The sequence below is a fragment of the Biomphalaria glabrata genome, chromosome 1 (assembly GCF_947242115.1).
Source record: "Biomphalaria glabrata chromosome 1, xgBioGlab47.1, whole genome shotgun sequence".
NCBI lineage: Eukaryota > Metazoa > Mollusca > Gastropoda > Planorbidae > Biomphalaria > Biomphalaria glabrata.
In genome coordinates this window covers 33,385,265-33,407,602 of record NC_074711.1, presented here as the reverse complement: position 1 = coordinate 33,407,602, position 22,338 = coordinate 33,385,265, and the positions used below count along the sequence as shown (strand labels likewise).

At 36.7% G+C, this 22,338-nt stretch overlaps 1 protein-coding gene across 3 annotated transcripts in view; it reads left to right on the top strand.

The window, feature by feature from the left end:
• LOC106062778 (zwei Ig domain protein zig-8-like) overlaps positions 1-22,338 on the top strand; it is a 215,075-nt gene that overhangs the window by 128,674 nt on the left and 64,063 nt on the right. For all 3 annotated transcript variants that reach the window (XM_056033447.1, XM_056033449.1, XM_056033456.1), the window contains one exon: positions 10,915-11,889. In XM_056033447.1, coding sequence (XP_055889422.1) covers positions 11,595-11,889 — 295 coding nt within the window. In that variant the 5' untranslated portion in view covers positions 10,915-11,594. The remainder of the gene's footprint in view (positions 1-10,914; positions 11,890-22,338) is intronic.

Sequence of the window (22,338 nt, the reverse complement as noted above, 5' to 3'; positions counted from 1 at the left end):
AAGCCAAATAGTTCAATTGTTGCCTTTATCAAGCACTTGGGTCTCTGTGGAACACATCCAGGATTCTTTTGGTGATGGAGTCTCAGCCTCATAAATACTAATTCTGCTTCAATATTTTATGACTACTCAGCTACTGGAAGTATGACACTGTAAAGACAGGAACTAGAGTAGTCAGAAGTAAACTGCTTCCGGCTGTCTGATATCTGCAACTATTAGTTTGCAATGAGAAAGTCAAAAATAGAAATAGGAGCTTTTTAAATCAGATACCTGTGGTTATTTTTGGAATGTACATTTTTTCTTCTGTGTTAAATTACTAAGCCATCAAAGTATCGTAACACTTGACTCTGAATTAAAACACTGCATGTCAATGTTTCACTAGGGGTATTTATAATAGTTTATATGTGCGCATGGCGGCCCTGTAGGAGGCGAACACGTATGTAAGTTTGCTAGAGGGATTCATTGCAGAAGAAAAAAATATTTTAACAGCTCGCTGAAATTTTATTTTAAGATTTTCATAATTTTTCTTTTGCTGGCATGATAGCAAGAGTCTTTGGGTTGATGGTGCTCCAAGAAAATCATTATTTATTATTAACTCACGATTAATGTAAAAAAAACAAAGATGCAGTTCCAGTTGACGTCACTGCCATTGGCTCTTGTTTAACTCTTAATTCTGATGCAAAGTCTTGCACTGAGTTGACGTTTCCGTTTGACAGATCTGGTTGTCTATTTTCTTGGTCAACTTGTCTGTCATTTAATTGGAGAGGTGGGTACGGAGACCTAACGTAAGTAATCTCTGTGGGGTCTGACATTTTCTTCACCGGAAACACTACGAGGTTAGTGCGAGTACTGGACACAGAGAAGTAAAACCATGAATAAAGTTGTCTGTGAAAGTCCCTCTCTCTCTCTCTCTCTCTCTCTCTCTCTCTCTGCGTCTTCACTTCTGCTGAGCAAATCGTAATTAAACAGGAAATTGGGGCCACGGAGAGACTGCTAAATCTGGCGCACCGTGCCGCCTGAGTCTTTGAGGTTACATTACTTAGTACTTGCCTTTTTGACACTGTGACTTCAGTCGCTTTATTATTGTAGACAAGGGCATAAACAGGATGAAAGTTTAAATAGAGATTATTTCCCTTAAACGTCTAAAAGAAATCTAAGAGCCTTGGGTTGTCTGGGTTTTTTGTGTCTGTTTTTTTTTTGCTTTGTGTGTGTGTTGTTTTTATTTTTATTTTTTTTTTTTTAATTTTATTTAATGTGTTGTTTTTTAGCGGCCCCCGAAAGGGGAAAAGACGCTATTAGTTTTGTGTGAAATGTCTGTCCGTCTGTCCCGTTTAGATCTCGTAAACTAGAAAAGATATTGAAAATCGGATATCACAATATTTTAGACCATTCAAAGTTCTGATGCAACGGTTACTTTTTTTTTTTTCTGAAAGCGAAAAATCTAATTTTAAAATCAGTTATGCGAGTATTTTTTAAAGAGAAAAAGCTAATTAGTATGCATTATAAGTTAGACCTAATTTAAACGAATAGTAATCTTATAAGTTTTAATTTCCTGAACATTTTTATTATAGAGAAATTATTATTTATTTTTTTTTTTTGAGGATTCGAATAAGAGATAGAAACAAATAGTGTTGATTCAACTTCATTAAATATGACTGAACAATATCATCCAATTTTGGAAAGTTTGGTCGTGACAAGAAATGTGTTGCTATAAAATTTGTCATAAAGCCAATCTGATGCCAACCTGTATATAGATTATTTTATAGATCAGTCAGAAATGCAATCTGAAGCCACCCCTTTAACAAAGATCTGCATCACACCTGATTGGGAGCATACTCCAAAGTGCTATTTATGTATATATTTTGTTAATACTGGTTTAAATGTTAATAAAACTTTTCTGGAAAAAAAAAAAGAGATTGAGCCTTTTCAAAAAATTAGATCAATTATAAGACATCAGTTAGACGAGGGGAGGCGCGGTGGCTGAGCGTCAAAGCTCTTGGCTTCCGAGCCGGGGGTCCCGGGTTCGAATCCTGGTTAAGACTGGGATTCTTAACTTTGGAATCTTTGGGCGCCTCTGAGTCCACTCAGCTCTAATGGGTACCTGACATTAATTGGGGAAAAGTAAAGGCGGTTGGTCGTTGTGCTGGCTACATGACACCCTCGTTAACCGTAGGCCACAAAAACAGATTAACTTTATATCATCTGCCCTATAGATCACAAGGTCTGAAAGGGGAACTAGTTAGGCCAGGTTCACATCTAACTTTACATTCACTTTCACCTATCCTTTGATCTGCTGGACCGTTGGGGCATTACAGAAGATCTGTTAACCTTCTTTCTCAATTCTTATCTCTCATTTGTCTTTGATATAATTTCATTCGGATGTTCTTTCTGAAAATATTGAAGCCTGCCTGGGTGGACCACTTCGGGGGCCGATTTTGAGTTTGTGTTTCCACAAGCTTCCACTGTCTTTTGAAACCTTGTTTTTATTTTAGTTTGTAGGTTTATTTTATGTTATTTTTATGCTGTTGTTTATTTTTTATTAGTTTGTTGTTGTTTTGACAGATAATAAATACATTTGATATAGAGTCCCCCTAGAGAGTCTCAATCTACTTTTTAGCATCTTTCATTAAAGCGTAGCCCGGCCTGTAGTCAGAGGATGAAGTTGATATATGAGTCCTAAGTCTACGCTGTTACGTATCAAAAGGTCGAGGTGTTTTATTCATGAATTCATATCAGACTTTTAGTCAGAAGAGAAGGTCACTCCTTTCTGTACTTTATCTTTGTTTGGTATTAAAACATTGCCATTAACAAGATTTCGTTAGTTTTTTTTGTTCATTATTGCTGTATAATGGCCATTATAATTCTGCCTGAGATCAAAGTGACCTTGTGTGAGAAGTGTCAGAGTTTGTATTGTCCTTGTTTAGTTATGCTTTTACAAACCAAAGGTCTTCGTGAAACCAATGGTCAATATTCTGCAAGACTGGATTAGTAATAACGTTTTCTAGTTGAGAGTCTGTGAATGTCCTTGATGGTTCTTTGTGTCATGACAGTCAGCTGAAATGAGGTTGTTGTTGTTTGTTTTGTTTGCTTTTTTAAGGTATAGAAATCTAATAATTTTTGTTAGATGTGACTTAGGTGAAGGTACATTAAAAACAATATTCAACAACCAAATTATACATTTTACTCTTTAAAACTAGAAAAATATATAAGTAGTTTCTTTAAAAGCAAAACTTACCTAAAGGGAAGAACTTCACATGTACATACATATTTCTCAATAATAGACAAGTTATTTCCTTTCGATATTAAACAAAATAATTAATTCCCAATAATGAATTGACTAATTGATTTTTTTTAAATTGATTCCCTTTTTTTGTACAATAAATAAATGTTAAGTTTCAACTTCATTCAAGAATGGGTGTGGAGAAAATAGCGTGTCAATGGGCTAATTCTTAAGAAACATGAATAATTAATGTCCTTTGTCGGTATAAAATAAATTAATTAAGAGTAATTAATTAATTTATTGTTGTCGTTTTTTTTTATTGGTTCACGTATTGTATTCGCAAACGAATAATTGTGCAAAATTTTAACTCTTCATCCGAGAATGAGTGTGGGAGAAATAAAGTGTTCTATTAGAAAGACAGAGTGAGTTGATATAATCTTTGTAAGACCAAAGCTTTTCTAAGGGGAAGCAACTGTATATTTATAGCCATATCTATCAGCACTGTCAGATTTCAGTGCAACATTCATGCTTATAGCTTACTCAATGCGCTATGTATCCAATAAGTTTGGAAGATGGTTCAATTACTTTTGTCTACCAACTAAGTAGGGGGAGGGGGGAGGGGAGTGAAGTATCTTGGAGACTTCCGCGCTGCCTTTCAAAAAATATTTTTAAAAAAATAAAGAAAGTTGCTCGAGTCTGAATGTCAACTCTAGCCTAGATAATGGAAGGCTGACGTGTTTGCCACCGAGATATGCAAGTACTTAAAAAAAAAAGGTTTTAAAATTGTGAGCGAAAGTCCTAATTCTATACACAAGGTATATCTCCCTTTAGCCAAGTCAATTTTCTTTATAACTCAAAATTACCTTATTACGACTCAGGGCCGGCCATTGAAAACTAAAGATCATTACTTTCTATGGCAAAAAAAAAAGATTGATTGGGGCGACTTCCCTTACAGCTTGAAAAAGAGTTACGTACATAAAGATCAATACATATAGGTCTGTGAATCGATCAAAGGCGGATAGGATTTTGTTTCCGATTTCCAGTCTAGATATAATATATATGTCTATGGTCAGGACATTTTACAAGTTTAAGTATTTCAAAAACTAAGGATAAGTGCATATTAACACACAAATTTAGTTTCCAAATGTATATTTTGACAAATTTGAATCATAGAAAAAATACATACAATTATATAAATGTAGTCTATGGATATGTTTTCATTGTTTAAAAGCTTATTATTGAGTTAACGACATTCAATTAGCCTTTAATTTTAATTCTATATTATTCCAATAGGTAAAAGATATTTCTTAAGAAGAGTTTCTCCTGTTTCCATTACCCTACTCAAAGCTTAATCATAATGAATCAATTCTATTTTTTTAAATAACTTTCTTTACTTTATCAGTTCTGCTTCGATATTTCTGTGTTATTAATAGAATACGTGAGAATTTGTTTTCTATTTAAATATAGTAAACTCATTTGATGGTCTTGAAAAGCGTGCTCGAGATATCAAACATGTATTCTATTGGTCAAACTTCGCTGTAAATTATTGAATTATCCCCAATATATTTTTATTTTGTTTTATCATCTATTACCGTTTCTAAGATTTTTTTCGGTAGCTCAAAAGGCTTACACTGTCAAAAACACACGTTCGACCTTCTCCATTCATTCGTGTCTATGTTTCCTTCTGACTGCTCTGTCTTTTATGCTTGAAAATACATTGAAGGAAACCTTTCTTTAAAATGCTAGGGCAGTGTCTGTTTTAACTCAATCATGGAAGAGTGTAGATTTTCATTTGTTTCTTAATTCCAGCTTTACCCTTTAACCTTGTGGTTTTGCAACATTGGGTGTAGATGAAGCTAAGATGTTTCACACTAGGGCCCTAACTTACGACAATACTGATTAACTGGGTCTACAACATAAACGTAGCTGCATTGCAGAGATTTGTATTTATCGAGATTTTAATTTCCAAGTAATACTGATTTTATGAACAAATATCTTCTTATCTCCGCCCCATCTCAATGGCGTTATTGCTTTTATTTTATACAAAATAATTTTGTTTCTTAAATGAATAACCTTGGTTTGCATAATTTCTTAATGCTTATATTCTTTTTTCATTGATTCACAAGATTTCTTGTCTGTTTTACTCATCTCTCTCTATAGACAAGTTGATATATATATATATATATATATATATATATATATATATATATATATATATATATACCCCCGTACCCCTCTGCGGGCGCCCATGGCTATAGCCCTGTGGCCTCCACCAGAAAGGGGCCTCCACAAAAGAGTTAAAAAGATATGCGGGCCAGAAACTTTGTTGTTGTTTTTTCTAAGATTATTTTTCGCATTTTTAAGGCAACAATGTCGTGATTAAAAAGTGTACGCTTGTAGCATGCTAGGAATAAGTAAATACAGCTCCGGATTTACGACAGTGCTTCTATTAAAGACACTACCCTCCACAAACTAAAAAATATATAATTTTTTAAACACTAAAATATGCCTATTAAATATTTTATTTTTATAAAAAAAATATATTAAATTTGCAAGAACTTTCTTTCATCTAAAATATAGATTGTTTTTAGATCTAAGTATTTTTATTCCTAAATGGATATTAATTTGGGCTTTCAAAAAAATTGTAGGGGCCTTCACAAAAATCCTGTCCCGGGGGCCTCCCCATACTTCAATCCGGTCCTGACTGTACTACATGCCTGATCAGGCGGAACAGAAACGGCTTAAATGTAATTCCAGTACAGTTTTGAAAGTCTTTCTAATGCATGGCGAAGATAAGACACAAACACTGTGACAGAGTTACATTTTCTTCTCTTCTGCTGTCATCCTGAAGATGAAACAGAAAATGATTAATATACACTGTGAACTCTCTAAAACTAGACTCCTTCTTTCACTGGCGGATCCAGAACTTTTGAGTGGGGGGGGGGGGGCGATTTTTTCCAAACCCTAACCCTAATGCCCAGTAAACCCTAACCCTATGCATAAACGTGCGTATATATATATATATATATATATATGAGAATTTTTCAAAAGTAGCATTTCTCAACCTTTGGTGAAAAACAAAACAACTGGGGCAGCGCTATAAGTTTTTCAAGTGGGGTTCGGGGCGAAACCCCGACGTCAAAAGCGTTTTCTTGCTTTTTTCACTGCAGTAACGCATTCTCCTGACATCTACAACTCATTAGTCATCAATGGAGTTCGGGGCGAAGCCCCGCCGCCAAAAGCGTTTTCTTGCATTCTTAACTGTAGAAACGCATTCTCCTGACATCTACAGCTTATTATTCATCAATGGATTTCGGGGCGAAGCCCCGCAGCAAAAAGCGTTTTGTTGCATTCTTCATTGCAGTAACGCATTCTCCTGACATCTACAGTTCATTATTCATCAATGGAGTTCGGGGCGAAGCCCCGCCGCCAAAAGAGTTTTCTAGCATACTTCACAGAAGAAACGTATTCTCCTGACCTAAAACTCATTATTCATACAATTAAAAAAGGACGTTTTGTAGAGTGAAAACGATTAATCCTCGCTCCTTTAATAATTTCTGCTAAAAATTGCATTTGGCATTAAAGAATAGGGGTGGGGCGACTCGATATAAGAATTTAATTTACAGTATATATAAATTATATTAGTGACAGATGTTTTTGTTTTGTAATTTCTTAACTGTAATACAAAAAGAAAAAGTATTGGTTTGTCCGATGGGGGAATGGCCATTGCATGAATCGCCCCTCCCACCTGGTACAACCCTTTTTCATTTAAATTTACTAATGATAAAATTTGAGATTAGAGTGTGGTACGACATAATATACAATGGGTTCACATATCAATACGTAGTTTATATTATATAGATATTGAACTAATTTTGTTCACAAACTATGATTCTCCATAAAAATAGGACCGCCCCCCCCCCCCACTCAGAGGGCTAGAGTGGGGAGGGCAGTACATGCAATTCCCCCCCCCCCCCCAACATCACCGAAACGGCCAAGATACCAGAAGGCGAGCGACATAATATAAATCTATATATTAATTCAACTAATTTTGTTCACAAACTATGATTTCTCCATTAAAGTAGGACCGCCCCCCCCCCTCAAAAGGTTTAGGTGGGAAGGGCAGTAGAGATAAATTGGCAAACAGGGAACGACATAATACAAAGATCGGTTAAAATATCAATAACAAGTTTTAATCACATAAATATTTAATTGATTCTGTTAGCAAGCTGTGATTTCTACAAAGAAATTAGACCGCCCCCCCCCACTCGAAAGTTTATGGGGGGGGGGCGGGATTGATACCATCGCCCCCTCCCGACCCCACCAAATCGGCCAACATACTAGAGGGGGGGGGGGCGAAATAATCTAAAAATAGGTTGAACTATAAATAATTAGTATATATTATTAACATAAGTAATGAATTCGTATACAAATTGTGTGAATTCTATACTAAAATTAGTCCGCCCCCCCGTTCGGCCGAGTGGGGGGGGGGGCTATCGCCCCTACCGCCCTCCCCTGGATCCGCCAGTGCCTTCTTTTCTGTTTTATTCTTTTTTTCTCTAAGACAGTATTAAGTGGACAGTTGCTTCCAAACATCTTGAAAGTACACATACTATAAACAGTTTCATATATTGTTAATACTTAAATCATTAGTACTATTAAGACCTAAGGATGCCCTACTAAAAACTAATACCGGTAATAGCTTAAATAAAGGAAAGAACTGCTCATTTACATCCATACCCATCTCAATACTGTCGGATTCTTTCCCTTTTAATATATGAAATAAAAATTAATTAATTAATTAGATGTTTTTTTTTAGTTTTTGTTCATTCATGTTTTGATAGGGAGAATGAATAACTGTGTCAAGTTTTAACTTGATCTGAGAATGGGAAGTGGAGGAAATAACGTGTACAAAATTTGCACCAGACAGACAGACAGACGCATATTTTTCGGCAACTCAAGCAGACAAAGCCGTTGTCTGCTGGCGGTCAACTTAACTTTTCTTTCCGTCTTCTGCGCCTGTCTTTAGTAAAGTCTTTTCTTTGAGTCTCAAATGTTTGTTCCGCAGCCTTTGTGAGAGTTCACCAGCAGTCTCTTTCAGCTTCTTTCCGCTATGCAAGTGAGGGTGAAATGGCGCCTGAGTTGATCTTGATAGCGCTTACGTGGGGCACCTCTGTTACGCCATCCTCCTATAAGCTCGCCAAAGAAGATCGTCTTTTGGCATGCGGCCGTCTTCCATAGAACAGCTTTAGTCTGCAATACAATCTTTAGATGTCAATGTCAAGACATTTCTTCAAACGCATTGGGTGAAAGAGTAAAAATATGTAACGCCTTATCACTCAAGTTGATCTATTCAGATAAAGTGGTGAAACAACCAACTACCTAAACAGTGACACTACCTAAACAGTGACACTACCTAAACAGTGACACTACCTAAACAGTGACACTACCTAAACAGTGACACTACCTAAACAGTGACACTACCTAAACAGTGCTGGACATATGAGAGTGTTTTCGTTTTATTGTTTTTAATCGGCTTTCTTTTAAATAGTGGTTTAGGTCGAAATGTAGAATGTGTAGATTCTAGTTACATGTATAGGTGTACTCGGTGTTAATGGTTCAAGGTAATATTGCACTTTTAGTTCATTTTGAATAACAATAAATGTAAATATATCTACTTGTATCTACTTGTGGTAGGTCAAAGGTCAAGATGGTACTATTTAAATATGTTGCATTGTTTGATCACTGTGTCTAAATACTGGTCTGTCAGCAATCATGCAAGTCCAACATGTTACTGAAAGGAGAATTTATTCCTTCATTAGCTCGTCGTGAATTCACGCCATCCCCCCAACCCCACTCCCATGATGTTTCTACAAATGGTCAAGTCTGACAGATCCATACAACACTTCGACGGCATGACATTCCAAGCAATCGCCTCTAAAAGAGAGGTGTCGCCACACTAACTCACATGGAACTAATTTGCGCGATGGCCTACAATCAGCCATGATGGATTGGGAAATCAATGGGTGATCCATACAATTTTGTAGAGCATCCTGACACGAGTCAGCGCTCATGATCACTCTCACCAGTAAACACTACAAATACACACAATAACACACAAACAAACACACACACACATTTACATTGGATCCCCTGGCCAAATTTTCCAAAACAGCTCCACCAAAAAAAAAAAAAAAAAGAATATTCGTGTTACCTTGAAACACTTCCACTAATGACGCCGTGCACTCATTAGGACTGTTACACCGCTTAAAAGATGATGCCGTGTCTTGAGGTGTCACTCCACTAATCAAACATCCGAGTGCAGGAATCCAGTTTTTTAACTCATCAACGAGCATTCTTTTATTTGCATAATTAAACAATCGCATTTTGTGTGTGTGTGTGTTTAGTTCATTCCATTAAAGAAGTTAAAGTACAGGAACATTAGAAATGACAACTCCATCTACATTGATGTTTGGAAAGAATAGTGTAGTACATACACAATAGATCTGTATAAAAATCCTAGACCTTTATTGTCTTCTTTCCTCTCACCAATTTGATTGGAAATAGTTCCTTGACATTCTGTGCCAACAAAAGAGGATTACTTTTTGAACTTGGCAGCAAAATAATGGCGTGATGTGGTCAATTGTGTATCCACTTTGTTTCTGTATTCAGGGCCGGCCTTAGGCATAGGCAAACTAGGCTGCACTCCGATTGGTAGGAGCCTCGCACAGACTCTAATAATTTTTTAGCGAAAAAATTGCGAAACATAGATCAAGTCCCAAACATAGCGTAACTCTACTAGCCTGGCTCTAGGTTTCTACCATGATTCAAGGTTTATTCGCGAATGTTTGGATCTACTTGTTCATTGTTTCTTCCTTTTGGGGAAATATCGAAACGTTATTTCTAGTCAGGTGATCATCTAATCGTTTATGACTTTGCAATATGTACATTCACCATACGTGCTATATGAATTTTACTTATTTATTGATTTAGATATAGATACAGGAAAGTTTTTAGTTCATTGCATATTTTCGGGTCGTAATTTTTTGTTTTTCTATTTTGTTTCGTCTAAGGCCTCCAATTACCTAAGGCCGGCCCTGCTGTATTCATTTGTGCAATAATATTGGCACGCTGAAGCATTCAGCAATTAAAACAATAATCCGTCACTTCGGATATTAATTCCACTATCTATCTAATCTATGGGCTCTTCCTCATCATAGAAATGAGATGAATGCCTGGGCATAAGCTATGGTCGGAATGATGCCGCCCACATAGCACTATATGGTATATCTAAAGTTATTCTAAACACTTGGATTTTTGAAGGTCTATTAGAGTTTGCCGCGATAGATTTCAATAGTAATAATTAGAATGATGGCAATTTATATGACAGCTTTTTACATCCAAGTAGTTAGTATTTCAAGTTTGTAAAGTCACCAAATAGTCACCAGATGCTTCTGGAAAAACGTTGGAAGTAGCTCTTCATAATGTCTTTGACCAATCTGTTCCTACAAACCCTAGAATACCTTCATCTATTTAAAATTCTCATTTTGTTTTTACCTTTTAAAGTGTGAACATAAAAACTCTCAAGTTTACACGTTCTTTACCAGTCTCATTAGCATATTACATTTAGTCATGCTGTTTATACACATTTGTCTTTCCTGATGACAGATCTAAATGACTCCTTTATTTCTTTTCAGTTCGTCATCAATCATTAAAGATCGTAATGCAACCTCCACATAAAAAGATCTGCTTGGAACCAACTTTTTTTTAAGATCAATCATTGACACAAAGATTGTACATTGAGAGACGAATTAAAATCTCACGAATCTCACGAGCAAATTTGATTGAATTCATTTTCTGCTGGAGTCTAATGTTTGCAGAGGTAGGATGACTCCAGGCTGGGAAATCCACGGAAGGGCTAACATAACTTTGGTTTGTGCCGACTATTTCTGTACAGACTTCCTCCTGACAGTGACATCAATTTGTTCTACATTTAACCAAAGTCCTGACTTGCTCGATATATTAACAATCAACATTTACGAGTAGAAATGAAATATTAAAATGGGAAATGTCATCAAGTTAGTGTGTGTATGACCTGTTGAAGAGATAAACATTATTACACGCATCAGATAGCCAACAGAATAATTTTATTATAGTACAGTCAAGGCAAATCAATAGAAAACTCATTGTCATAGGAAAGTATTTTGTAGGGGTTTCGATTTCAGGGCATCAGTGACCACGTGACTGGAGATCGCATTTCGGAGCCCAGGCCTTGATTAGCTTGAAGTCACTGGTCATCATATTATATTACTGACCAATCAGCCCGGCTGTCTGATGCCGGTGTACGCTGTCAGCTGGCCACCTAACGACCAAAGTAATGAGTGCCCGTGATGATCTGAGACGCCAACATCCGAGTACCAGCTACAGCGGGCCGCGTAGAGACAAGCTGGTGTGCCGCGGCTGCACCGGCCAGGGCGCTGAACTACACCTCACGACAGCCGCCCAAGATATACCTCTACATCGTCTAGATTATAATTCGGACATTAACAGACAAGCTGACTACAACCCGAGCGGTCAGAGTACGCGTAGGGTCATTGTACATCCAGAAGGCAGTCTCCATTACTTCTTAATACACATATTACTTCTAATGGTCAATCAACTGTTCAAAGTTGGTAGGTATTACTTCCCTTTTTTACAGAACTTGTATAAACTCTGTCTGGTAAACATTTTTTTTTCAATCTAATCGTGACAGACCGATAGATAGACGACACATAAACTTTCGACAAACATTATGTGAGCACATTTAAAATGTACTTAGTATTATTTTAATCTCTTTGCTGCCTGACATTGAAATCCAGACAATTTATTTTCTCGTCTACCCATAATCCCCTGTTCATGCCATTCTCGAAGTCCTGCTACCTGAACCATAGCATTATCTCCCAACGTCACATGCATTCCACATCATTGGGTCATTAAGAAAAGACATGTACTGGGTAACCGGGGGGGGGGGGGTGAAGCATTGTCTACATCCAAGAGAAGGACACATAAACATTGTCTACATCCAAGAGAAGGACAGATAAACAATGTCTACATCCAAGAGAAGGACACATAAACATTGTCTACATCCAAGAGAAGGACACATAAACATTGTCTACATCCAAGAGAAGGACACATAAACATTGTCTACATCCAAGAGAAGGACACATAAACAATGTCTACATCCAAGAGAAGGACACATAAACATTGTCTACATCCAAGAGAAGGAAACATAAACATTGTCTACATCCAAGAGAAGGACACGTAAACAATGTCTACATCCAAGAGAAGGACACATAAACAATGTCTACATCCAAGAGAAGGACACATAAACATTGTCTACATCCAAGAGAAGGACAGATAAACAATGTCTACATCCAAGAGAAGGACAGATAAACAATGTCTACATCCAAGAGAAGGACACATAAACAATGTCTACATCCAAGAGAAGGACACGTAAACAATGTCTACATCCAAGAGAAGGACACATAAACAATGTCTACATCCAAGAGAAGGACAGATAAACAATGTCTACATCCAAGAGAAGGACACGTAAACAATGTCTACATCCAAGAGAAGGACAGATAAACAATGTCTACATCCAAGAGAAGGACAGATAAACAATGTCTACATCCAAGAGAAGGACACGTAAACAATGTCTACATCCAAGAGAAGGACACATAAACAATGTCTTCATCCAAGAGAAGGACAGATAAACAATGTCTACATCCAAGAGAAGGACAGATAAACAATGTCTACATCCAAGAGAAGGACACGTAAACAATGTCTACATCCAAGAGAAGGACACATAAACAATGTCTTCATCCAAGAGAAGGACACATAAACAATGTCTACATCCAAGAGAAGGACAGATAAACAATGTCTTTATCCAAGAGAAGGACAGATAAACAATGTCTTTATCCAAGAGAAGGACAGATAAACAATGTCTTCATCCAAGAGAAATGAAAAAGGACAGATAAACAAACAGCCTACTTTTGGTTCATATTTTTTTAAATAACGTATTGTGTTTAGTCTGTAGCTGATGATGGTCTATGTCCAAAAGTTTTATGTTTTTAATTCGGTCTCGCAGGATTTTCTTTTATATGCGTCTTACTGTCTCTTGTATCTTTTGTTCTATAAAAGTGTCAACCCTCAGAAACCTTTTTGTTTGATTGTAGTTTTCTGACTTAATTTTGAGGCAGTGTATGTCATCCAGTCATAGAAACACCAGGAGCTCTCAAGCTTGAGTTTCATAAAATCTAATATCTAAAAACTAATATCTATTTCGTTACACGCCACGAAAAATGAATGTAAAAACTACATTGAATATAGTATGATAGTATGGCTGCCACGTATGTTGAGCATTGTCTATATTCTTTAACTGATGACTGTAACCCCCTACCCAAACTTCCTCCTGGACGCCAGGGAATGGAGTAAGGAGGGAGGGGGGCAGTTTTCGAAACTAGGGCAGTCGTGACCACATACTTGCCACATGCCACACGACCAGTTAGCTGAACACTGCCAAAGAGATTTACACTCCCATGTGATTTACAATGGTGTGCACCAAAAGACACCTTAATACATATGTCAGTGACATGTATAAAACTCGATTGCACAAGACATTGAGAAACAAAAAAATGAAGCACCGGCTGTCCTGTGAATAAACAAAAAATGAAGCACCGGCTGTCCTGTGAAGAAACAAAAAAATGAAGCACCGGCTGTCCTGTGAAGAAACAAAAAATGAAGCACCGGCTGTCCTATGAAGAAACAAAAAAAAAACACAGCTATTTTTGCTTCTTCCTCTATGACTTCTAATAGAATTCATATTCCAATATAAACATCGACCTAATCAGATGAGCAAATATCCTGTTCTGTCTTAATCTTATCATAGTCTTTGATGTCTTGTCTTTACTTACTCTAGTCTGTCAACCCTTCCAGATATGGGTCATGACTATATTGTCTTCAAGCGTTGGGGGAGGGGGGGGGGGGAGGTCAATATTAGCAGAGCTAGAGTTCATCAAATAATGCCCCTATAAGATGTCCCACGCTGTGGTGGATTTGGGGGGGGGGGGGGAGAAACTGAGGAAATCGATGTATACAATTTTATCGACGGTCGTGATTGGCATTCAAATAACTCTCAGGATTCAGGTCTAAGAATACATGAGTACATTTAGTATATTTTTTTTTCTCTCTCTCACACACACACACTCTTTCTCTCTCTCTCTCGCTCTCTATCTATCGATCTATCGATCTATACATCTAAAGTAAGGCGTATTTATGTATGTATGTATGTATGTTTGTATCTATGTCCCGAATAAAAATCAAAAGCGTTCGACCAATCTTGATAAAACAATATAAATGTTGCTTAACATAAACGTTGCTTAGATCATGGCGGAGACCGTAGTGTATGTTTGATGTGCCCCACCCACAACCTGATGGACCTAAAAGTGTCGTTACTGTCATCACCCCGAGAGAAATAATAATGAAGTAAATTTTTAAAGCTATTTTAGTCAGAAGCCTAAAGGCTAAATTCGTTTTTGCTTTAAAAAAAAAACGCATGTTCCCCCCGTTCTCATTAGTGTCTCATGAACAATGCATTAGGCCTGGAAGTAATTCTATACTGGCCTGCTTCATTCAGAAAGTTTGTTGGTTTTTGTGAATATATCACATTAATGTAAATTGTTTTTTTAAATAGTGAAATAAAAATGTTGTCAGTAAACTGTCGTCGTCATCAAGGTTCTTTATCCAAAGTCTGAAGCAGACATTTCATAGATACTTTTACGCTAATTGTCTTGACTAGGTGTAATGAAATAAGAATGACTCTTGTAAGCAAAAAAAAACTTAGGATTAATATCTTCAAATGTTTAGAAACATGTCTACAGATTTCAAACCCTGACACTTTATTTTCAAATGTGATCGTCAAAAGGTCGTAGGTCATATTGGTCATGGCAGTAGGCTTACTAAAGTGATTTGACAAAAAAAAAAACTTAATCAACCGAGCAAAAAGAACATATATCTTCAAGTTGTAACTTGTAGAAAATGAAGTGGTATGATATCACATTAGTATTGTTCTCTTCAACTAGACATACTTTCAATTTTTAATAAAGTGTTCAATTGTGAGATAGATAGATAGATAGATAGATAGATAGATAGATAGATAGATAGATAGATAGATAGATAGATAGATAGATAGATAGATAGATAGATAGATAGATAGATAATAGATAGATAGATAGATAGATAGATAGATAGATAGATAGATAGATAGATAGATAGATAGATAGATAGATCTTACATGGGACTAATTTATTTGCAAACTGTTCTCTTCAGTTTTTGTTATTGTTTATTAAACCCTCTAACTGTGATGCATGCCTAGCGTATGGCTAAAAAGAAAAACTAAGAGATTGTTTAGCCTTTCTAAATTCTCATCTTTGTCTACAGTTCTTGCCTAGATACTTCAGCTGTAATGAATGACTTAGTCTCTTGTCTCTCTCTCTCTCTCTCTCTCTCTCTCTCTCTCTCTCTCTCTCTCTCTCTCTCTCTTATTCCACGTTATTTCTCTTGTCACTTGTTAGCTTCTCAATTCAGCATAGTGACACCAGTAGGTCCTCGATCTTAGTATCAATCGCAGACTTGATGTTTTCAAGATATCTCGGATGTATCTCTGGTCAGATTACAGACTTGTTTCCTGAGATGTTTTATTTACTACCAATCAGTCAAGCTTTGGTTCATATTGCGTCTACAGATTTGTAGTGGTCATTCACACTCTTTAAGACATTTTATATTTCTATATTTTATTTATTTGACCTGAAAAACGTAACCAATAACTATTTTTGTCGAGGCTGTGGACTTCGTACTAAAATTTTATTCTCGACTAACTACCTAGGTCTGTTTTGGACCCAAAATGTTCTGTATCCGAAACAATTTACTCCATAATGGAAATAAATTAAATAGATTTAAGTAGTTCTTAGCCCTTCTTGACTCGCTAGTATGTAAAAGTAGCAGGCTATATATGTAAGTTTATTTTATGAGAATGGTTATCATACAATATGAATGGAGTTAATTAAACATAAAAACATTAAAGAAAACACTTGACTATAAGAAAACATTTAGTTAACATAAGTAAACTGACCGTTTTGACTGCGATGTGATGTCGTGAGTGGACGGAAGTGTGAAGTGGAAGGGTGGAATTACTGCTTTAAGGGGGGGGGGGGGAATCCTCCACCATAAGAACATGTGCCACCGCAAAATAGGGGATCGTGGCTTTTCGGGTATCCGAAACACTGAACTATTCCAAAAAGATTACTACTAAGTCAAAAATCTAAAGAGTATGATTGCTGTTTTAATGTAGGGGTGATCGACCGACTTGTCTAGACACCGCAGTTTCTTTTGACGTCTTTATGTCACCGATCATTTTTACTGGACGAACGAAAATTTAAAAAAAGTGGCCATTCGATTGAAAGACATTGAGACGCTGATAGATAAACTGCAAAATTAATTCATAAGTATAAAAATAATATATTAATAAAGCAGTAATCTCTGACTGAAAAGGACCAAAGAAATGTTAAAAAACAACAACATATAACTCAACGTAATACAAAGTATAGAAAGAATAGAATCATATCGAGGAGGTTTATGTCTTTTAAAAAACAATGGGATTCGTAAATAGACACAAAGTATTACGCGTTTACCTTTATAATAGGTAGATATAATAGTGATGGATGAAATGTCAAGTGGTCGAGTGATGCACTTCGGACTGTCGTCACGAAGGTCCAGAGTTCAAACCGTCCTGTAGGAGGTAGTTGTCAGGATCTTTGGTCATCTTTAGCCAGAGATGACTGCACTTTCTTAAGAAACTTCCGAAATTTACAAAACATTTCTTCCTATTCTGTCGCCCATATCTAGATCTAGATCAATATAAATCAGACTGTGTAGTTCAAAGTTATAATCTTGAAAAGTTTGGTTTTTTTTTAACTTCAAAGCCTCAACAACAAAATAAAAGACACTTTCTTGCTATCTACTTTCTAGATCCCATAGTAAGTCTTCGTCAAAAGGTTCATTAAGGCAACCACTACGTCATTGGCTGTCTTCCAGTTGATGCTCATCTGATCACTGGACCATGGCGTACCATTTCTGTAGAACTGACCACAGGCTGGCAGACAGAAAGAAAAAGTAAAGACTGACCACATCTAGCTCGCACTCCCAATGTGGACTTGGTTCCGACAGAGGCGTGAGTAAATGACCTGATATCCAATTAGTGAAGTCGAGCGTCCTGACCTACTTTTCACTAATGGTCAGCGCTGACCAGCAACGCTGTCCTGGGGCAGATTCGATATGATGTATAGGACCACATTTACCTCATTTTGCCACAGTCTAGGCTTACAACATAGATATAGAGGTGAAATGTTTCTAGTTAAACAAGACTTATAGAAAAGACACTTCTAAACTTACAACACAGATGCAGAAGCGTATCTTTCTAAACGAACAAGTTTTATAAAAAAACATATTTCTATGTTTACAAAACTGCAATAAAAAATATATATATACATAAATGGATCCTTCTAAACTTGCTTCACAGAAATGAAAATGCCCTTATTGAAAGTACTTAAGTAAAGTCTACACATTTGTGAACACTTTTGAGTGTTAAATTAACGAATGTTTTATGTGATATGCGCTTTTGAAAGCTGTTTGTGTTTGCCTCTCTATAGTTATTGTTATAGTAGTAATGCTCAGGCAAAGAGTTGTAGTCTAACCGAATTTCCATTTGTTCGGACCAATAAAATACTCTTATCTTATCTTATAATACTCACACCTAAGCTGCATTCCTTTAAGTGTATTATCTGTGGTTAAATTGAGTTAGGCTTATATGAAGAAACGGTGTCTAAGGACAGACGTGTCTGTAACCTTTATTTGTGTGGATTTTTTTCAATAAATAGATATGTTCAAGTATTCTTACATCCGGCCTTTATCTAGAGACGTCCCTTATAGGCCTACACTCTCACATTTTGTTTTCCTGTTAGTTACTGCCCGTGAAGATACAAATAGCCCAACCAACACCAACCGTGTTATATAAAAGAAATCGTCGTCAAAAACATACACACTTAGAGTCGATGATATAAAAAGACAAAAGGGATTTGAAGGAACTCAAACTTAACGTAGCCTACAAGAAAGACATGCGATTGGTGTTGGATTAGAAATAGACAGGGTACTGTATACCTCGCAGAGAAAATCGAACAATGCGAACTGGTCAGCATAGTAGGCGGTATCTTAGTGACTAGTTACTGAAATATTATAAACCATTTCTAGCCAGTCATCATCATCATCAAACTCCATTAGAGTGAGGGCTTGAGAGGCTCAAATCCTCTCTTGCAAAAGCCCTGGACAGAAACCCTGCTGTATTTCTAGCCACTAATGAATTCGAGTCATATGGCGACATATTGTTCTCACTTGGTCAAAAGGCTGTAAAGGTTTTTTAACCTCAAGAAACCTCGGTACTCTACAACCCGTGCATAGTCTTAACACACACACACACACTATCACTCACACATACAAACACCACATGAATCGTTTCCGTCCTCTAGAGCTACAGGCCAGCAATCTATATCTCTCCCAACACCCATGGCCGTATATGACCGACAAAAAGGTATTTAAGCTCCTCGGCCACAGCCAACGCTTCCCAGTACGTGCTTTTCTCCCTTGATTTATGATCATTCCAATGGACATGGCCATTCAGAATACGGCGCTATTTCGACTTTCTCCTGGATTTATGGGCTCGCGGATTTAACCCCCCCCTCCTCTTTTTCTTTTCTACTTTGTTTAGCCTTGAGTTCGAATGACGCCTTATTTGTACAAACTTACGTCAAGTTAAGTGAGCATGTGTGCGTGCGTATGTGTGTGTGTGAGAGAGATTTTTTTTTTGGGTGGGGGGGGAGAGAGTTTAGGATATACCGTTCACATACCAAGCGTTGGCTAGCACTCTAGTGTCGCGGAAGCTTCTCCCAAAGTTAATTTTCTCCGGTTCAAAGCAAATCCTCAAAGCTACTGGTGAATCACATTCATAACCAAGTGTAAAGAGTCCACAGTATTTTAAGTTGAAAACTAGTAAAATCTATTTTTAAAAAATACTTTAAAAAATATATTAAAATCGGTTTATTGTGTGAAATTGCATCAATTACTTTGAACCAATTATGTAATTTATTTTTAATGAATTTAGACAAACACCATTAACCGTGTGCGATTGAAACTATTTGTAGAAAGTGTTTTTGTTTGGCCTAACTTTCATGCATCACTTCTGTTGACCAGACAGACCAGTTGGGGTGGTGGGGGGAGGGGTTAAAGGTTGACGAGTTAGCCACTGAGTTAAACAGGTACTTATAAAAATAAAAGGTTGTATAGTAAAAAAAAAAAGTATATAGTTTAATATTTTTAGCTCACGACCTAATTCTCTGCACAAGACTTATCTCCCCTTTGCTTTTGATTCTATAAAAAATAACTATTATATATAGACTATTCATCAACTACAGAGCTAACCGTAAGCGTGTGCAATGTGTGTGGTGTGCACCATGAACACATTGAGTTGTCCGTAACAAATTAACCAAATCAAATCATTGGGTAACATGCATGACTAGATTGACCTAGGAACACGAGTAGGCGTAATCATTTTCTTTTTTTTTTCATGAAACGTCTGTATTTTATAAGATAAGATAAGATTATTAAGTAAGTCTGTCTCTAAATGTCATTTCCTCTTATTGTAAACTGTTGTGACACTAGTAACTAAATATAGATCAAACTAATGTCATTATGTTTTAGTTTAAATTGATTAAATATGGCCTGGTTACGCGGTGTGTGTGTGTGTGGGGGGGGGGTGCTGAAGGCTGGATAGAATAACAATAGACAATCACAATTATAATTAAACTACCAGGCGTCAAGTGATGTTCCGATGGTGCCAGGCGCTCGGGCCTCTCGGCGTCCCCTTCCCTTTTCCCATCTTCTAGTAAGTTGTTTCATATTTCCAGAACAGCGGGTCACCAATACGAAATACTAAATACAAAAATAATGTAAACGAGGTTCATGAACAGAATTGGCTACAGTGTTGTAGGTAAAGTTTAGATACGCCATTTGGACGCTATGGCGCCTAGGGGGCTGCCTCACCTGCCTTCCCCTCTATTCAGCGGGTGTCCGTGCGTCAGGGTAAATGTAAATCCAAAATGCATTCGCATTTTACTAAGAATTTTTTTTTCAACGGTCCTCTGTTTAAATACTGCAGAAAATGTGTATTTAGAATCCGCTTTAAACCATCACTTTTAAACTATTTAAAATGTTTTGTTATGTTTTGATTTAGATACAGAAATAGAAATTACTTATTAGTTTTGTTTTTCCATTGAAGGCAATTATATTCTATTGCTTGTATATATATATGCCTTCAATGGAAAAACAAAACTAATAAGTAATTTCTATTTCTGTATCTAAATCGACTAATAAATGACATTTATGTATCGCAATTTTCGTGGTAGAGACAGCGTTAGACTAGTAAACATAAAGTGATGGTGCTCTACTATAATTGAGATCTGATTCAAATTTCGGCTGCCTAGTTTGCGTATGTCTAAGGCAAGCCCTGATATTGTTATTGTATATATTTCCAGTACAGATACAGTATTATAAATCCTTGTAGGTAGCAATCTTAGAACCAAAACAGTCGCTAGGGTTAAACAGTAAATTACGACAAGATTAGTTGAGACTAACAAAGCTAGAGACTTGAGAGACTAACAAAGCTAGAGACTTGAGAGACTAACAAAGCTAGAGACTTGAGAGACTAACAAAGCTAGAGACTTGAGAGACTAACAAAGCTAGAGACTTGAGAGACTAACAAAGCTAGAGACTTGAGAGACTAACAAAGCTAGAGACTTGAGAGACTAACAAAGCTAGAGACTTGAGAGACTAACAAAGCTAGAGACCTTCACGCTAGAACAAGACACAACATTTTCCCCTTGTACAAAGAAAAGTTGTAAAGTTAAAAGAGGCTATCATCAAGCAACTTGAGTGTCCGAATGTTCGACCAGCTGTGAGAGAATTCTCCTGATCTTGAAGTTTTCGTCAACCTGTCATCGTAGTTTAAAGTTCTGTACAGTAATTTTGCCACATACTGTCACGATGGAAGAATCAAACTGTTGTAACTTCTGTTGTAGAGCGGCAGAGTCTCATCAGAAGCACCGTCAGTTCCTTGTACGAACCATACTATCCTTTAGGCCAGTGAGTATTGTATAATAAAGTAATCAATTTTTGGTACCTTAATTATATAGATATCTAGAACTAGATCTAGTCTTCTGATTTACAACTCTTAATATCTACTTCTAGAATCTAGATGTAATGTATATTAGATATACGCACAGATATAAGCAAAGCTTGGATAATCTATATATAAATTTAAGCAACATAAACAACTCAGTTATCGATACACTACGATTGACTACGTTATGTTTTGTTTGTTTTACTCTTACTTATAGCCAAATGTAAATTTATTTCTTTTTTTTTTTGCTTTGAAAAGTTATAACTGTCAGGCTAGAGTTTTCCCTGTGTGGCCAATGAGCTAGTTTTTTTTTCCTCGGCGATATATATCAACTGTTAATTTTTTAGAAAAATCGTTAGAGCCGTTTTTGAGGTCAGCGTTCGGGTTCTGCCCACCCACCCACCCACCCACCCACCCTCCATGAAGTTCTGACTTGAATAGAAGTATTGTAAAAAGCAGTGGCTTCAGGTCTGGAAAAAATCGAGCCTAACGAATAATGGCCTGTTTCTCTTTTACCACGAAAGGAAATGCCATCCTTACCATCGTTGCATGTGGACACTAAAGTCTTGTCAATACAGGGAAGTAGAGTCACATGAAACAATGCTTTTACATGATCCATGGTCGTTTTACGGCTGAAGGAGACAGAGATCTTTGTCTTCTGTAACACTTTCAGAAATATATGGGAGTTGGTCAAGTGGCTACACGCTTCATCTTTTAATCAAAATGCCGAGTTTCGAACTTTGAAGGATATCCCTGAATCCAGCAAAACGCTAAGTGGTAACTGACACTAGTTGGGGTA